This window comes from Sphaerodactylus townsendi, linkage group LG14, assembly GCF_021028975.2.
Source record: "Sphaerodactylus townsendi isolate TG3544 linkage group LG14, MPM_Stown_v2.3, whole genome shotgun sequence".
Classification (NCBI taxonomy): domain Eukaryota; kingdom Metazoa; phylum Chordata; class Lepidosauria; order Squamata; family Sphaerodactylidae; genus Sphaerodactylus; species Sphaerodactylus townsendi.
The window spans coordinates 44660029-44678676 of record NC_059438.1 but is presented as its reverse complement, the minus strand read 5'-3'; the positions used below and the strand labels follow the sequence as shown (position 1 = coordinate 44678676).

At 46.3% G+C, this 18648-nt stretch overlaps 1 protein-coding gene across 1 annotated transcript in view; it reads right to left on the bottom strand.

Moving 5' to 3' along the window:
- The window catches only part of LOC125443355 (sodium-dependent neutral amino acid transporter B(0)AT3-like), a 57271-nt gene that overhangs the window by 35428 nt on the left and 3195 nt on the right, over positions 1-18648 (bottom strand). The window contains exons 2-4 of the mRNA XM_048515379.1: positions 9406-9546; positions 4052-4189; positions 3127-3308 (exon numbers count right to left, since the gene is read on the bottom strand). Coding sequence (XP_048371336.1) covers positions 3127-3308; positions 4052-4189; positions 9406-9546 — 461 coding nt within the window. The remainder of the gene's footprint in view (positions 1-3126; positions 3309-4051; positions 4190-9405; positions 9547-18648) is intronic.

The following is an 18648-nucleotide window of genomic DNA, read 5'->3' as shown; positions in this document are numbered from 1 at the left end:
CTGGATCTCGATCTTTAGATCCAGGTATTTTGCAATCTTTTTATGTTGTTTTTTGTTGACCCTACTGTCGTTGGGTATCATGATATCAATGATCCACACCTTTTCTGGTTCGACGATGACAATGTCGGGTGTGTTGTGCTGCAGGACTTTGTTTGTATACGAAAGTCCCACGGTATCTTGGCTTGCTGATTTTTGAGGACTTTTTCAGTTTGATGTTCCCACCAGTTGTTAGAGGTGGGCAAGTCATAATTTTTGCAAATGTTCCAGTGGACCATTTTGGCCACACTGTTGTTGTTGTTATTATTGTTGTTGTTGTTGTTGCTGCTGCTGCTGCTGCTGCTGTTGCTGTTGTTAATTGAGTTTATATACCGCCCTCCCCTGGAGGGCTCAGTGGGGGAAGTGGAGCCCGGGGACAAAATGTCCTCTGAGCGCCCCCCGTGGGTCACGTAGCCCCACCCCATGCTTTGTGTAACCCCACCCCCTGCACGTCCCTGCTGACGGCTCCTGCTCTCCCCAGGGTCTGGGGAGGGCAGAAGCCTGCCTGCACGGACCCTGGGAGGAGGGAGCAAGGGCAGATATAGGGAAAAGGGACCAGCAACAGGCCCAGGTTTACTGCTTGGGCAGGCTGGAAGGGGTTGAGCCGGCGTGCTGGCACGGGCTCTGGCTCCGGAGTGTCAGTGCCCTCCCTCAGCCTGTGGCGCCCACCTTAAAGGGAGAATCTGGGGTCCCTAGTTTAAACACCATTGAAAGTGATGCTGGAATCCACCCCCAGGGGAAAAGGAGAAAACTTGTACCAACCAGGGTACATAAACTATACTTCAAAAATTTACTTATAAGTAACCAAAATAATTTTGCAACACAATAATCAGATGTTTTGGAAAAATTATTACATCTCTCCCACTGGAGTAATGCGAGAACATAAGAAAAGACTAATTGCAGAGCGCCGTCCTCCTTGATTATAAGCACTATGGTATCTTTTGAAAAACCCTAAACTGCTTTTAACAGCCTTGAAGTATTACCTATCTAGAATCTCCAGTGGGAGACACAATTTTTGAAGTATAGTTTTTGTAGCCTGGTTGGTACAAGTTTTCTCCTTTTCACCTTGGTTGTGTACCTTCTCATTTTGCATAGAATGGAGGAATCCACCCCCAAACAGCATCATTTTCAATGGTGTTTAAACTAGGAGCCCAAATTCTCCTTTTAAATCCACCTTAAAGGGAGAATCTGGGGTCCCCAGTTTAAACAACATTGAAAGTGATGCTATTTTGGGGTGGATTCTCCCCCACCATGAAACAGCATCACTTTCAATGTTTAAACTGGGAGCCTCAGGTTCTCCCTTTAAATCCATGCAGAAGGGGGTGAATTTAAAAGGAGAATCTGGGGAAATTTGGGGGGTGCCTGCTGTCAGGGGTGCAATTGTTACCCCTCAAAGGTGTAGCCCCCATCTCCTATTAGCTCCCATTGGAAACAATGGGGGATGGGGCACCCCCTTCGGGAGTCCATAACTTTTGATCCCCTGAACCAAACCTCACCAAACCTGGGTGGTATCATCAGGAGAGTCTCCCAAAAAATCTCTGAGATGTGGGTGCTGCTAGCCTAAAACCTGCACCCCCTGCAGGCCAAAAACTGGAAAAAAACTAAAAATACAAAAACCACAAACGAACCTAATTTTTCCACGCCCCCCCACGTGACCAAGTGGGGGCACCCAGGGACATTTGACTCCCTATGTCCCCATGGCAGATACACCCCTGAGGGGGGGTGACAAAATGAGTTCTTGCCTCATGCTCCTTTTTCTGTATATACGCCACTGGGCTAGTCACAGTTATCTCAGAACTCTCTCAGTCCCAGTTACCTCACAAGGTGTCTATTGTGGGGAGAGGAAGGGAAGGAGTTTGTAAGGCATCTTGAGACTCCTTAAAGGAGAGAATGGTGGGGTATAAATCCAAGCTGTTCTTCAAAGTAGAAAATACTGACCATGGAAGACCAATAGTCTGACTTGGTGAAGGCAAATATGTAAAACTCACAAAGTTTCCCAGTTCTGCTATTTAAGATCCTTTTAACCAAGCTCAAACCTGGAACCTTCTACATAAAAAATGATTGTTGTTCACTGAAGGTGAGGATCCCAGAGGGTTTCAAGCATTCTCAATTCATTGGCTGATGTATAAGTGCTGTATAGTTTGCAGTAGTGTGAATCCTAATGAAGTGTCCTATATATAAGTGTAGCTTTCAGCAAACTATTCTTTATTGTTGGTTGTCCTTGACTTTAAGTATTGGGAATTGTGATTCTGATGCTTAAACTAACACACTTGCCTCAATCCAGAAGGCAAATGTGTTCAGATGCCTTCAGTGAAGACGCATAGCAAAGCAGTCTCCCAACTGAACACTGACAACCAGAGCAACTCACAGTATGCAATAGAGTACATCTAGTGTGGAAACAGAGCCATCATGTGCTATTCTTGAAACTATTTATTTGTCACCATCTATCATATAGGAATCCAGGCAGCTTACAGCCAACTGTAACTGCACAGACCAATAAGCACCACGACAGACTGCAAGCGAGTGTTGCTGTGACAAAAAGTAGCAGATTCCTTGCATGTTAAAAAACAACAACTGGATTTTAGATAGAAGCGTTTGAGCCGAATCTCCAGAGTTTTCTGTGTGTTGAACTGTCAGGCCTGAGCATGACGGTTGAATGGGGGGAAGGCTTCTGCAAGAGCACTGCGAGGCTTCCTTCTCTGCAGGTGTCCGGTTATCAGGCTCTCACTGTTTATGTTTATAAGCCAGGAAGAGCGGGGGGGGGGGGGGGGGGGGGGGAGGGGTGCTGTGGGGAATATAGGCAAGGGTTTTAGCGGGATTCTTCAGAATCGTCTTTGCTGATTTTTACCTTTCGATTAGAAATAAAGACGTTAGAGCAAATCTACAGTTTCTATTATTTTCAGACCCGGGGTCCGACATGAACCAAGTTAAGAACATAAGAACATAAGTTTTTGCTCTGGTGGTTCATTCAGTCCTGTGGGTCCCCACTGTGCTCTGAAGTGGTATAGTTCAGACACAGGTTTATCTTGTGAGTGAGAATTGACCCAGGAGTGGAATATACCTGCCCGGGAGTAATGCCAGGCCCCTTACCTTTCCAGTAGATTCAATCCCACGAATGGTGCAGATAAACACAATAATCCAGGAAGACGCAGAGCACAAAAGCAGCCACCACTGCATGGTGCCGCTCTCTGTGATATCTGAGGTTACATTCAATGTTTGTCGGTACCAGAAATAATTTACAGCAGTGCTTTTATGACATTCTTCAATGAATCCTGAAACAAGCACAGCCACATTATTACCAAGCTAGTGAGAGACAGATTTTTAAAAGTTCCTTCCAGTACATCATGTTATGTGCCTGGTTCAAAGAGAAAGTTCATCACTGCAACAAAGTCACCCAGGTTGGGCCTTCCTGGACTGCATCCCTTCTGCCTGCAGGTGACAGGTCACATGTTTACAGAATAACACAGCATGACTGAACTAGAAACTTTCTCCCTACATTTGTACATGCAGAGAGTTGTCTTTGTCTTGTTTTCTTATGTCATGAGGGAACTTATAAAAGCAAACAATTCAATCAGCCTTTTGGATCTTCTGTTTGCTCCATGAAGGAAAAATTCTGACAACCGTAGGGTGCAAGGGTGTAACCCCCGTGGAAACGGAAGGTAGGAACTGGGGCCAGAGAAAAAGGCAGAGTGAGAAGTGTGTGTTTGTGTGTGGGTGGGTGGGGGGTGCATCTGGGGACTTCAGCTCACCCTCCCAGTCATCTGCACTGTGCCTTAAAGTTGCTCCTTAGACCTGCTTTTCTAGGGTAACGCACCCAATTTGGCAGACAGTCTGCCACCTTCTGGCAGAACTTAGCTCTGATCACCAATTTATACCAGCTAAACCACCTCTTGAGTGGAGGAACATAGAGATGTCCATTTCCTCTGCAACCCGAATATGAGCCTTTATTTCAATCTGTACAATATATTTCACATGAAGAGTAACAAATTGCAGCAGTTAGAAGGATTGAACACACCTGTTCTGTTGCCATTGAGTGGGCAGCTACTCCAAGGTAAGGGGTCTTGGAAAGAATTCATGAAATACCACAATACCCAGGCCAAAATAGTATTATAATAGAGACTGACTAAGAATGACACGATCAGAGAAGCAAAACCTGTTAAATACAAAATAACGGACAGCATTGGCATGAAGAGTGACACAAGGATATAGCATGATGCACAGAGGGCAAGAATCTGAGACACACCAAATAATCAGAGGTTTACATGAAAAATGATTATTGTCTTCTGAGTAATGTAGTCATATATATGAGCCTTTGCATAATTAGGGTCTTCAGCCTTTCCAGACCTGGGATTCCACTGAGCTATGAACATCCCTGTGGCATCAGAGCCATGCAGTGGAAAGAAGGGGAGCTAGAGTGGGGTCAAGAACTGAGACAGCCAAGGACAGGACACAAAAACCAACACCCGGAGATATTCCACAATGAAGACAAGTCAAGGTCGTGTGGAAGAATCCTCTCCAAACACTGAGTCATCACACACTTCATCATCCTGCTGCTCCTCTTCGTGTGTGTGTGTGTGCACGCACATGTGGGTGGGTATGGGTGGGTAAGGAGAGCCAATCAGGGGAGACCGGCGAAGTGAGCTCGCCTGATAGTGGGGATTGCTAAGAGTTCTGCAACCGGGTGTGTCTGCTGTGTGCTCGCTGCGGTGGGGAGGGAGAAACTCCGATGAAGAGGACACAGTTTCACAACAAACAGGTTTGGATCTGCGTGCAAATTTCAAGTGGGGATTCGACCAGGAATTATTATGTGATTGCTCTCTGCACATGTACACTGGCAACTTGTCCTTCCACAGGGTAAGAAAAAATGGCAGCTGTTCAGGGTCTTACAATCCAGCAGGTGGGTCTCCATAATCTAACTGAGGATCCCAACCCCATGAACTGAGTACCACCAGTATAAATAAATTCTCACTCAAACAATGTTCACAAATGTGTGGCAATCTATGGCCTTTTCCACATATGCAATTTACTATGTTTTCAGGCTGGAAACAAAACATTTCTCCCATGGAGTTTCACATAGCCCCCCCCCCCCCCTTTGTCTTGGAAATGTTTCCAAAACGCTTTTTCTCAGTTGTAGCTGAAAACACATTTACAGCATTTCTTTTCACTGAAATGTTTCTGAGCCTCCACAGGGCGATCATACTAAAAAGTTTTATTTTTCCTGCTAACCCATGGGTTGTTTTTCACATCTCTTGTGTGGTCGCCAAACCTCAATTTTGGCACTTGCTGTGTTATTTTTTTGGTTCCTCACCTCATAGCTTTGCCCCTCTCCTCTTAAAATGTACTATTTCTGGTGTCCCCCCCCCCCGCATTTTTGGTACCAACAAATCAGCGATTCTATAAAACATCACTGCAGCACAAGTGGGGGGGGGGGGCTGGTGGCCAGGAGACAGTTTTGAGAAGGGGAGTGCAGACAAACTTCACCACAAACGGTGGGATCACAAACATCTCCAAAATGGCAAAAGGGGCCTGTGTGGAAAATGTTGGCCTTTAAAAAAAAAAACTGGCCACAATAAGATTGTTTTCACTTTACTCCGGACACTTTGGCATCACTGAGAGTGTGGAAAGGATGCGCCACAACCAAGCCCCAGAAGTGGTTGTTTGCATAAGTGAGTGAGCTGTGGCGGGAAGGGCCTGCCCTGCACTGCAAGGGTTCTTCCAAGGGCAGGACTTGTCTGCTGCCACCACCTGACTGTTGTAAGAATTACCCAGCGGGAGGGTCAGGGCACCTATTCCCACATGGACTCCCTCAACCAGTACAGTCATCTACAGAGAGACTGCTTTGGGTGGCCCCTGCCATCTGAGGCAAGATGTCTGGCAACTGTAAGGATGGCAGTTCTGCTTGGTTCTCTCCCAGCCAGCTGGCCTTGACGGAATGCCTCCAGCCGGGCGGCGGGCCAGAATCGGCGGCAACAACCTTGGTGGACGGCTTATCTTGCTGTCCAGGATGAGCATTCCGTTCCCATGAGATGGGCCTGGATGGCCCAGGGAGGGGGAAGGGATTGAGTACGTTATAACCTGAAGTTTGGGCGGGAGGTCTCATTCCTGTCATGTCGTGTGTGTGTGCTTTCTAAGATGTCTGAATAAACGGTCTTACATCCAAAAGCCTTTTATTTCTGCTCTTTGGAATTCCTTACATTATGACAGGAAACCCTTTTTAACCTTCACTGTTACATTGAAGTGGATCTCTGGTGTTTCGACATGCAGAGATTGAGTGTGCTTGACCATGTGGAAGGCACGATAGCCCCCATAGAGGGCTTCGAGCCTTCCCTTCCAGATTCCGAGGATCTAGGAGATGGAGATGGCCCGGTTTCTCTGGTGACTCTCTCCAGACCTAGAGACAGTACAAGTTTGCCCTTGTTTCATTGGGATGAACAAGGTGGGTCCGATCGCGTGGAGATGCATGAAACGTTTGGTGCATTGTCCATGGATCGGGCGCCTGTCGACCAGTTCGTTTCCCTCCGACAACGAGTGGATTACAAACCCCAAATGCAACCAGTCCCTGAGGAACTGGGACTAACGACCATCCATGCTGACACCCAGGAATCCATCGAAAGATTCCTCGACAAGTACTTTGATGATATCCCCAAGGAGCAGCAGCGGCATAGTACCGGGGCGCGTCCCAAGACTATGGCTGAGGCTGGAACAATGACGCGGGTCGGGTCAATGATCGGTAGAGGGTTCCATACTAAAACTGCGGCTCCAGAGCCGGGAGCAAGTGAGCGGATGGAAGAGCTTCGTGGAGCGGTCGGAGGAATCGAAAGAAATCCGTCTGAGATGGAACTTAATCCCGACCCTGACCCGTTCCCAATGCCCTCGAAGGAAAGTTGGGACGATGAAGTGGCCCTGCTGTGAGAAGCCAAACTTGCCTGGGAGCGCGAGCGCGAACTCTGGGAAGAGGAGCGCGAAAATCTGCAACGGGACCGTGAGAAGCAACGCAAAGAAATCCAAATGGAGTTGGATCGCGAAAGAGAAGCGTTGCGTCAACAGTTCCAGCAGAATCTGACAGTTCATGACAAGGTACTGGATCAATCAAAAATGGATTTACAACGCCAGCGCGAGAGCATCAGGGCCATCCAAACACAGAATGAACTGACTACAGCCATACAACGAGATGAACGAGCTAAATTGGATCGTGAAAGGGCATATTCTTGTGCACCAGGACGCCTTAACACGTAAGGAAAGAGAGTTGGCCGACCTAGAACAGGATTTGCGAAGACAGCGGGCTACGCTGGCAAGGGCTCCAGATAACGCCCACACCTTCTACCGGGCGCCTACAGCCCCTCTCCCCGCCGGAGGCACGATACTTCGAGGCCCGATTCCAGCGGCCCCCCAACCCAGGGCGCCTCAGCCACTCCCGGTTCCTCCAGCCCCGCCACTTTACCCCTTACAGCCACCAGGCCACCTACAGCAACAACCTCAACACGCACCTCGAGCTGTTGAGAGAGGATTTTACAGACCCCCCATCCCAGCTCGTTTTGACGGGACTGCATCGAAACTCCCCTACTTCATCTTACAACTCGATGCCCATATGCAAGAGTATGATGATTTATATCGTTCTGAACGTGAGAAAGTTCGAGACATTGGATCAGTACTGGATGGCATAGCAGCTGAATGGTTCGTTACCCTCTACGAATTACAGGCTGACGACACTCGCACAGTGGAGGGGGTTCCTCCAGGCGTTACGCCTTCGTTTCCAAGACCCTGATGCAGAAAACATTGCTATACGTACAGTAAAAACCATCCAGCAAGGTAACCGTTCTTTCGCTGAATATGCCCGGGAATTTCGTGCAGCGGCCAGTAAACTTCCTCCAGACTGGCCGGAACGCATGAAATGTGAGTACTTTTTCGAAGGCATGGACATCAAACTGCGCGAAACGGTTATCCTCATCCGAATCCCGCGGACAGTAGCCGAATGGATCGAACTGGGATCACAAGTCGCTGCCCATCTTGCGCGGCCGCCACAAGAGATGGTGGTCGATCAGCGCTTCAAAACCTGCCACAACACCAGCACCAAGTACTCTCAAGTCAACTCCTGCCGCCGCGAACTGAAACCACTTCAGAACGCCGTCGCCGCAGGATTGTGCCTTTACTGCGGGGACCTGGCCACCTGGCTGCCAACTGCCCGAAGAAACAAAAACCCCAAGTTCCGGACTCACGCTGCACATCCCGTGGCAGCCAAGCCTCCACGTAAATCAGGTCCGCCGCCTCAGGGATCGTCTAAAGCCGCTATCGAGGAAGATTTCGAGGACGGAGATGTAGCGCTCTGCCTGTCAGCAGCACCCGAGGACATTAACCCTACTCCAGATGCGGTGAGTGAAGGCAGTGCTCCCATTACCATTTTAACCACGCTAGCCAACCCAAGTAAACATACGCGCATTCTGGCCTCCGCACTTGTGGACTCGGGCTGTTCCCACTGTCTCATGAGACCACAAGTGGCCGACGAACTTGGTTTAGACCGAGTCCCCTTGGTGAAACCCATTCCCTTCACCCAAATGGATGGTAGCCCTCTAGGCGGTGAAGGTCCGGCACGTTTTAAAACCCAGCCAGTATTTCTCCGTTGTGCCGACCATTGGGAGAAAATAAGTTTCATCCTTGCTCCTGTTGCTAAACACACTATTGTGTTAGGCATGCCTTGGTTGCTCTTACACGAACCAACCATCATATGGAAAGAGCGGATCCTCCAATTCTCGGATCCCCCCTGTGGAGATCACATGAACGGGGAGGAAAGCCCACCTCTCCGAGAAATGGCCTTTTCAATCATGATCCAGAACTTTGGAAATCCTTTTCCAGGGAGAGTTGTTGGTCTTCCTCTATTGTTGTCTTCGGCCAATGGGTGAAGACTTTTTGGGTTGGGTTGGTTTGGTGTTCTCCTACAAACTATTATCAGCCCGCCTCCCTTATTGAGCTACGTGTGCTAGTGTACTTCCAATGTTTTCATTGAACTGTTTACATATTTTTTACACCTGTGTTTTAAATGCTATTTTAATATGTTGATGTTTTAATGTTGAAATGTTTTGGTGCTTGCCATCTTGGGTCCCCATTTGGGTGGGAAGGTGGCATGGACATGTTAAGTGAAGTAACAATTAGGGGCAGAGTTCTTTGAAGGGTTTCCCACTTGCTCCTCTTCTTGCATCCCGCCTCAGAGCCCCTCTTGATGGTCATGATGGAACACTCTGGAACGCCACAGGATGCAGCCTGGAAGGGGGCAAAATGTTGGAAGCAACAACTAACCGGCTGTGGCCACACAGCCCAGCAAACCCACCACAGCCGCTTCCATGGTTGCCGCTCCAGGCAGCTCCAGAAACCTACCAACTCCTCCCAGGTAAGGTGATATGGTTGTCCAGGCTCCAACACTCCCTTTCCTCAAACACTGCCCTACGGCCAGCTCAAGATGAAACAACGGGATTCCTTCAAACACGAGTGCAATGAAGTATGGGATTAGGAATGCCCCTAGAACAAGAATACGCAAGAATAGTCAACTCATGCCTTTGGTCCATTGGCATCCAACATCCTAAGACTGGTGTGACCTGATGAAGCAAAAGAAGAAGCCGGCTTACCTGGGGTTCTTCATATGTACCGTGCAGGATTAGGGACACCATTATGAGGTGCTTTATTAACTGTTAAGGTTCCCAGTTAGCAGTGAAGGGAACAAACCAAGAACTAGTAGCAACATCAATCATGGGGAAGTCACAATGGTTCTGTATACTTCAAACTATTTTTTCACACTTTTCAGATTATTTTCAGTGCACACTTGTTAGTTTTCTGCTAAAACAAAATTAAAAGTACCGATGGCAGGTTATATTCCTTCCCAAAGATCCCACTCTGGAATTGCTTGGAATTTTCATAATTTACATAGCAAGATGATAATATGTTGTCTGACGATGAATAGAAAAATCGGGGGAGCAAATAACTGTCAAAATATGGTCAAGATGGCCAAGACTACCAAAAACAAAACACTACAAAACAAAACTTACCTTTTAAGAATTTGGGATGGCATGAAATAATTATTTCACTTGAAATGAGCAACATGTGTGCAAATTCACTTGTAGATGCTTGCTAGAGTTTTTCATTTCCAGGATTTGGACTGCAACTTGCCTTTTTAACCTTTACCATAGATTTAGTACATGAGTACTGGGGGGCTGTTTTGAATTGAATTAATTGAAGTGAATTAATTTTTAAAATTAATTTAAAACAGCGTACTTTTACTGTCACTGTAGTCAGATAGTGGTACAGATGTGGATGTCCTATAAACCAACACCTATTTTATTGCAAATAAAATCTGTAAACATCACAAGATTGTTTTGTTTGACAAGATGGGATATGCAATATTTACTTGCTGGTAAAATGAAAAATCTGGCAGGGAAAGATTAAAACAGTTGGGAAAGGATAAAACAGCGGGGCCTTTTCTACCAGTCACTTATCTCTTGCATCTTTGTTAAGAGTACCTAATTTGCTGAATAAAATAGCTCTGTCACTTCCATTTACCAGCTTTGCTGATGACATGTTAATCATTTTACATTCATCCTCTGAAAACAGTTAGCAAGCGTCAAGGACAGGGATCTTTATTCCTGTAACCTACGGAGGTGCTACAAGCAGAAGTGATTACGCTGTATAATAATCAGGACCAAAGTGAGACGCTCACTTTTCCTTCCAACCTAAGCACTGTTCCACCCTGACTCATTTGTCAGAATCAATGATAAACCAGACAGACTCTTTTTAAAGAACACTTTTACCACCCTGGTTGCCTGGAAGCTGTTTGTTGGACTCTCATCTTTTGGGGCACAAAAAAATTCCATCTCCATTAAGCAGAGTCAGTAAATGACTGGATTCACTCAGGCAATAAATCCTGGTAGTAAAACTGATCAATCAGTAACTACAGAGGATAATAACAATCCCAAGATCTAATATGAAATTGTGTACAAGAGATGCCAGGCCGTGGCAAGGAAAGCAGGTTCAATGTCAGTTACTCCAAAATGCTAACTAGCTCTGAATGAAAATTAGAAAATAGAAGTGAGGCTGGGGTTACAGCAAAAAATATGTCTCTACATTTCACTTTCTGGAAGCAGCACAAAGGGTTGCCCCTTGGTTGGTCCCACAACTTTCCCGATGTGCAAGAGCTTCTCGTCCCAGTCCCAAGGTTCTGCTGAGCACATTGGCCGTTTCCCCACTCCAGAAGTGAAAGTGGAGGCAGACCGGGCTGGTAAGAACCAGGCATTGTTGAGTTCAGGTTAATGCTCCCCACTGCAGTTTGTCAATTAGGGGAACTCACCTTTCTGCTGCGTTTTTTTAGATGCAGCACTCCCCACAGCCCCGCTTTCTGCAGCAATCGGCAGGGGGGGAAACTGTTACGATTGGTCAGAGTCCCGTTTTGGAGGCTGAACCTTTTAAAAAAAGTTTTGTGTTTCCTTCCTGGGATCAACGTTGAAACTTCCCCACATGCACACATCATCACAAAGCTGCCCAATCCAAGTTCCCTGCTTTTGGTGCTGGCTTTTGATTGGCCAGCAAATTGCGGCACGAAAATTTGCTGAACTTCCTGGTTGTTCGCTTGTGGCTTCATGATCATGCTGGGGTCAGAAACTGTGGGGATTCATTGTGGTGCGTTTTGAGTAAACCTAAATAACAGTGGGACCAGTGTATCAGAATCCCGCTGCTTTCAGCCCAATCAGAAAAAACTTGTCCGGTCAAAAATCAGCCCCAATTCCTTCATAGACAATTTTTTTCTTTTAAAAAAATTAGTCGTGCCTAGTGGGATTAGAACTGGTGAACTTTCACATTGCTGCACAAGCAGACAGAAGGCTGCATTAGCTAGTTAAGCCACAGAGACTCTAATAGCAGATAGGGATAAATACTAGGCTTTCACTGAGTGCTCCCTTGCATTGCTATATAAATGCAACATTGCAATGTAGGGTCAAATACACGTCGATCTCTGTTCCCCGAAATAAAAAAGGCTGTGCACAAATTTATATAGCCACTGCTTCCTTATTGGGCAAAAGGCTCCACATCACTACCAGGGGCGGGAAACTCAAACCCAGATTCACCCCCCTGGACTTCCCCACTGCCCCACACTCTGCGCAGGGTTTTCCAAAAGGTGCTGTTCCAAACAGGAACAGAAATTACACGCGCTGAGGGGTCACGAGAGCGGTAGAATCAGGGCGGCTGCATTGTCGCCACTCGTGTAGTGGGGAGTGCCACTGGACCCCGCGTTACTTGGAGCGAGTAGCGCACAACAAAAGGTGAGTGGGGAAACGGCCATTGTCCCCTTCTCTTTGTCTAAGACCCAAACCCACCCTTTCCCCTTTCATAAGACCCTTGCAAATTGTGCTAGGCCATGGAGTTTGTTCATTTGGGTGAACAGAAATTTGAACTCACACTCTGCCACATTTGTGCAACTTGGGTCCAAAGAAGACAAAATATTTCCCTACCAGGGCAAACAGGAATGGAGAGCGGATGTTACACGGGGGAAATGGCGGAACAGGTGAAGCAGAAGATCCCTCATTTAATCTCTTCCATCTGCAGCCTGCATTCCTCTCCGTATCTCTGTATTCATGTATCCAAACATTTTCATAACACTTCAAACCATGCAAGACCCATTTGACCAGGCTGTGGAGCAGGAGGGGGTGGGAAGGGAGCGTGCCTCATGTAGCCCAGTCTTATCAGATCTCAGAAGTTAAGCAGGGTCAGTACAGAGGCCTCCGAGGAAGATGATGGTGCACCACCACTGCCTAATGATTTGCCCCTTGCTGGAGTCACCAGGGGTCAGCTGTGACTTGACAGCACTTTATACGCACACAGTAGTGGGAGAAAAATAAATGTCTGTGCATATCATAAGCAACGATGCCTTCATCAAGCCAAGTTTTTAAAAATAAATGATATTATAGTCTTCCACCTATTTAGCAAGGGAGGGAGATTACCGAGGGAGGTTTTCAAAATACTTCGAAGCATACAAAACCTATTTAACCATCTCTGTCCAGTAAACGCCTGAGAGCTGGGCGGGGGGGGGGGGCAGTATTATCTGCAAAAAGCAGGCAGATCCTTCTTTCTGCTTTCCTCTTGCCAGCGTGGCTGCTGTCCCGCGATTGCCTAGACCAGTGGTGGCGAACCTTTGGCATTCCAGATGTTATGGACTACAATTCCCATCAGCCCCTCCCAGCATGGCCAATTGGCCATGCTGGCAGGGGCTGATGGGAATTGTAGTCCATAACATCTGGAGTGCCAAAGGTTCGCCACCACGGGCCTAAACTAATAATCTCAGGGGTTCCCTTGAGTCTGGCTGGTCTACCTCCCCCCACCCTCCAAGTGGGAGACACGTTCTCTCGGTCTTTCTTAGGCTTTAATTACCAATTCCAAAGCCTTTATTGGCATTATAAATTACAGAGTTAGTAAAAAGGTGCATTTATCTACTAACTGAGACATTCAAATATTAAAATACATTAAAACAGCGTTGAACATTCACAACATTCATGCACACATAAAATAATTTAGCCATTGCTACTATGTAGGCAATGATTGCGCCTTACCAAATAGTTCCTCAAAAAACTTGCAACATTCTCACATACAAGATCACAGGAACCGTTGAGTAGAAAATTCATAACAGATGGTAGCCTAACATCGTTTGAGCTCTCTATCAATGGACAGATGTATATAGAGCTGTGAACGACTCGTACATTGGACATTCCAATAGTACATGTTGAACAGTCTCAACAACGGCCATATTACACTGGCATAACCTGTTCTCATATGGAGTGTTATTATACCTGCCAAGAGTCATAGCGTTAGGCAGAGCTGCTAAAAGCGAGCCAAAGTGTATGCTCTTATGATAAGTTTGGGGTTGCACAAAATGTACAAATAGTTGGCACAATGGTCTGATCGACAATTCCCAAGGCCTGTGGAGAGCAGCTTTTCCCCCCCTCCTGCACCATTCCCAGTTTCTCTCTTTCGACTAAAACAGATTTGATTTCATTTTGAATTCTGATGGCAGACATAGTTTGGAACTGGTCAGCTGTTAAGCCCATGTTGTTAAGTTTCTTATCTATGTCAGCCAACCATTTCACAGAAGCAGATTCTGATAAGAGTTGATGTATAAAGCTATTGGGTTTGGGCTCAAAATGAATTTGGGTCCAGTACTTAAATGTTCTTGTCCATGCCATCAATTCCATGCTATTTTGTCCAGTTTCTCTACGTAGGGTGTCATAGGGGACACACCTTGGTGACCCTAAAATTCTTCGCAAAAAGTATGCCTGTACTGACTCAAAAGGTGATTTAATTTGGGTAATCCATATTGGGGCTCCGTATAATAGCTGAGGGATTATCTTTGCATTGAAGATTTTCAGTGCAGCGGGGACAAATTGGTGTCCTTTAGAATAGAAAAATCAGAGAATCGCTGCAGCATTCACCTTAGCTTTGTTCTCTACTTGTTTGTTGTGGGGGACCCAAGATAGGTTGTAGCTGAATAGGAGCCCTAGATATCTAAACTGGCTTACTTGCTCTAGGACATGGTTGTTCACTTTCCAGCTGTATTTACGCCTAGATTTTGCAAAGATCATAACTTTTGACTGTCATAATTGAGCCGCCAGCTTATTTACATGACAATAATCTGCACTGCAGTTTAGTAGGCGTTTTAAGCCTACTTGGGAAGATGACAAAAGAACAGCGTCGTCTGCATAGAGCAGGGTAGATATATGTAGGGAACCTAAACGTGGTGGATGGCCATCGATTTTGGTTAAGGTTGCAGGGAAGTCATGAAGAAATAGACAAAATAGACTGGGTGCCAGTGGGCAACCTTGTTTAACCCCTTTATTAACCTTAATTGATTCTGTTAACGTGCCATCTCTTGGAGTTCTTATTTGGCAAGTTGTATTCGTGTGGAACGCTTTAATTAGAGCTAAAAGTCTCTGTTCCATGTTTAAGGATTTTAATTTATACCATAACAGTTCCCTATCTACCGAGTCAAAGGCACCCTTCAAATCTAGAAAAGCAGCATAAAGCTTGCTTTTCCTTGTGCCTACGTATTTGCTTGCAAGATGTTGGAGAATTAGACAGTGATCTAGAGTGGAATTACCTGCACGAAACCCGATTTGCTCTGGGCCGAGTAGCTGGTGTTGGTCTGTCCAGCTCTTTAATTTTTTTCAGTAAATAATTAGCATACAATTTGCCTACGATAGATAAAAGGCTGATCGGCCTATAATTAGAGGGACACTGGGGGTCTCCTTTTTTTGTAGAGGGGTACAACGATCGCCTTTAGCCAGTCCTTGGGAATCATTAAAGATTTGTTGATGCATGTAAATAATGAGGCCAGCACTGGAGCCCACCAGTCTGGATCAGTTTTTAACATCTCTGCTACAATGATATCAGGGCCAGCTGCTTTCCCAGACTTTAGTTGGTAAATTAATTCAATAACCTCTTGCCTGTTAACTGGGGCCCATTCAGGCAAATCCTCGCCTGGGCTAATGCTTGATCTTTGGTCAATCTCTTGGTCGGTATAGAGAATTCCAGAGTAGTGTTTTTGCCATAATGAAGGAGTGATGTCAGCTGCTATTGGGAGATTTTGACACATGCCCCTATTTGTTAGTTGCCAGAATTGTTTTGTGTTATTGGATAGGGTGGCATGTAGTAGTTGCTCCCAGTTGCGCTTTATTGACTCTTGACGTTTTGTTTTAATGAGGTTGCGTAAAGTCTGTTTGAGACTGAACAATTCAGGAGGTGGGAATTTGGCCTTGGAGGCCCTAAATCTGTTGTATATGATCCCCAACTGATGATTCAAATATTTACACTCAGTGTCAAACCAATCTCTGCCTTTGAGATTCCCCTTCCTTCTTGGTTCCCCTAAAAGGGACACCAAATATGTGACAAGATTTTCATAGTTTCCTATACTGTTGCTAACATTATCTGCATTAACTACTGAGGCGCCTAAAGACTTGCAGGTGGTATTGCTTAGCGCTTCCTTGGTTTTATTACATGTTTGGATTGACCATCTTATTGTGGGAGTCGTGCTAATTACCTTATGGTTTGAAACTATGGCAGTAGAGGTCTCTGCGAGGGAGAGGATGAGTGGGAGGTGATCGCTGATCATAGAATCCCCTATCCTAAAGGCTTGGAGACTGGCTAACAAGTGTGGAGACACGAGTATATAGTCTATTACGCTGCACCCATGAGAAGAGATAAAAGTGAATTCACCTGAATTTGGAAACTTATTTAATCCATTTAGCCAAAATTTGTTGTGTAGAAGGGCCAATTTGGCTAAATGGAGCCCATTTGAGTTGGAATTAAGATCCTTAGATCTCCTTGCATATGGTGTAAAATGTAGCTGAAGGAGTTCTTGATCTATATCTTCTTGGGAGCATAATTGGATGGGATCGTTTCCTACCCTGGCGTTAAAATCCCCCGCCACTACTAACTCTGACTGGGGGTGCTTGGCTTCTAAGTCACCTATAAAATTTGACAGTCTTCTCCAATCACTGTCATTAGCTACTAGCCCATTTCTTGGGGGGAGGTAAACAGCTTTAATTACATGAAACGCCTGTTGTGAGTTGAGCTGGGATTACCTGATCCAACTCACTGCCAGCCAGTCAAGATGGGATGGGTTAAGAAACCAGGTCCCTTAAAGCAGTTTCTTGTTCTCTACAACACTGTTTCAGGCTCCAGGCCTACAATAGTTGTGGAAATGCAAGATAACTGCGCTGTTCCTTGAGATTCAGCAAAGTGGTTCCTTTTGCAACAGAGATCAGAGCCAGGTGTTGGGTGGAGGCAACAACCATCCGAAGTCTCCAAGGTCAAAAACAGCGGAGCCACATTCCGATTCAATTAGCAGGTGGCCTCATGAGCCCTCTGTGAAAAATGGGAGCGTTTCGCCTTCAGATAAATCTCCCCCTGGATTGCAACAGGATTACATGTTTAATTGACATCACCACCCATGGATCTGATTGGTCCATTAGGCCCCAGCCAACTGGGACTCAGTGTAGAACGGTCAGCCTCGTGCCGTGGGTCCTTGGTGCCTTCTCCAGGTCTCCTGGATACACCTTCGGACCATGTCTTTTCATGCTGTTCAGACATGCTGACTCTTCGGAAGAGATGGGCATTGAATGCTGGAGGATTTCAGCAGGAAGGGGTACAGCTGATGTTTTGAACCAATGTTGTTTTCTGTGTGGTTGGTCCTTTTGGTTTAGCTTTCATTATTTTGAACCTCACTCCTAACTGTTCTTCTTGAAATATTCTTGCATAATTTTTTTTAAAAATCACTTTATATCTTGTGGTGTTTTGGTTCCATGGGCTTCAATCTAATTCCAGTATCTAGACTCATGTGGCTATACCTATCAGATTAACTGTTTTGTGAAAATCATACTGCAAGTGGTCTACCTTACAGGGGTTACTGTCTTTACATTAATCCCAGGAAGGTTAGAAGTTTACGCTTTGGCTTTATGTAGTGAAAGGGGGATGCTGGCAGCTACCAGGATTTTGTAACTTTGGCCCACTACTCATGGAACACTTGCCTTGAGTGGGGCTGAAGTGTGGTCTCCTCGCGTTTCTTTGTCTATAGTGCTCCCCTGGGCCTCTGTTTCCTGGTTCTCTTAACTTCACCCATCTCAAAGGCACAGATCTCATAACACTCAGGAGTAGCAATACTATAAAGCGGATATTCTTCCCCCCTCCCTTCCGCTCCACGCTCTTTCTCTCTCCCAGGCTCTCTCTCACTGCTGCTGTGGGAGGGAGGCTTTTTTTCAAAAAGAGGTTTGTCTGGAAAATCATCAGGGAGGGCAGAAGCAGAGTGGGAAGGTGGGCTGGAGACAGAACCACACCCTGCTTGTGCTGTTCCCTGCAAAAGCCAACTTTGTTATGTCGATACATTGATATATCAAAATGAGCATTAGAGAAGCAGGAAGGAGCCGGCAACATGGAAGGGGGGGGTGAAGGGGTAGGCATGGACGACAGTGTGAGGAGTGGGAAGCATGGAGCTAGACAGGTGTAAGGAATTCCATAGAAGCAGAAATAAAAGGCTTTTTGGTGTAAAAGACCGTTTATTCAGACATCCTAGAAAGCTCACGTACACGACGTGGCAGGAATAAAGTCTCCCGCCAGAAGCACAGGTTATAACTCTGTCCATCCCATCCCCCCTCCCGGTTTCTCATGGGAACGGAGTTCTCATCTCTCTCGAAGAGATAAGGCCTCCATCAGAGTCTCCGCCGCAGATGCTGGCCCATCGCCCGGGTTATGGAATTCAGTCAAGGCCAGGCGGCTGTTCTGAACATCAACACCATTGAATCCTTTACACTCTGCCTCCCTTAAGAAAAACTTCTCCCCCCCAGGTTTGTGCGGAAAGGTGCGGTGGAAAGCAGAAATGAGGGAAGGGGCGTCAATATTTTCTGAATAGACCCATTGATTATACCCAGAGGAATATCCCACCCAAGAGACTAAATATTGCAAGCGTTTGCGATTAAAACGAGAGTCCAGGGTGGGGCGCCCGGAGCAGGTGCAGGACGGGGGTGGGGGAGCTGCCTGGGCTGATCCCAGAACAGCACGGCGGCAGGGTGTGTGTGCTTGGGCTGGGGGGAGTGG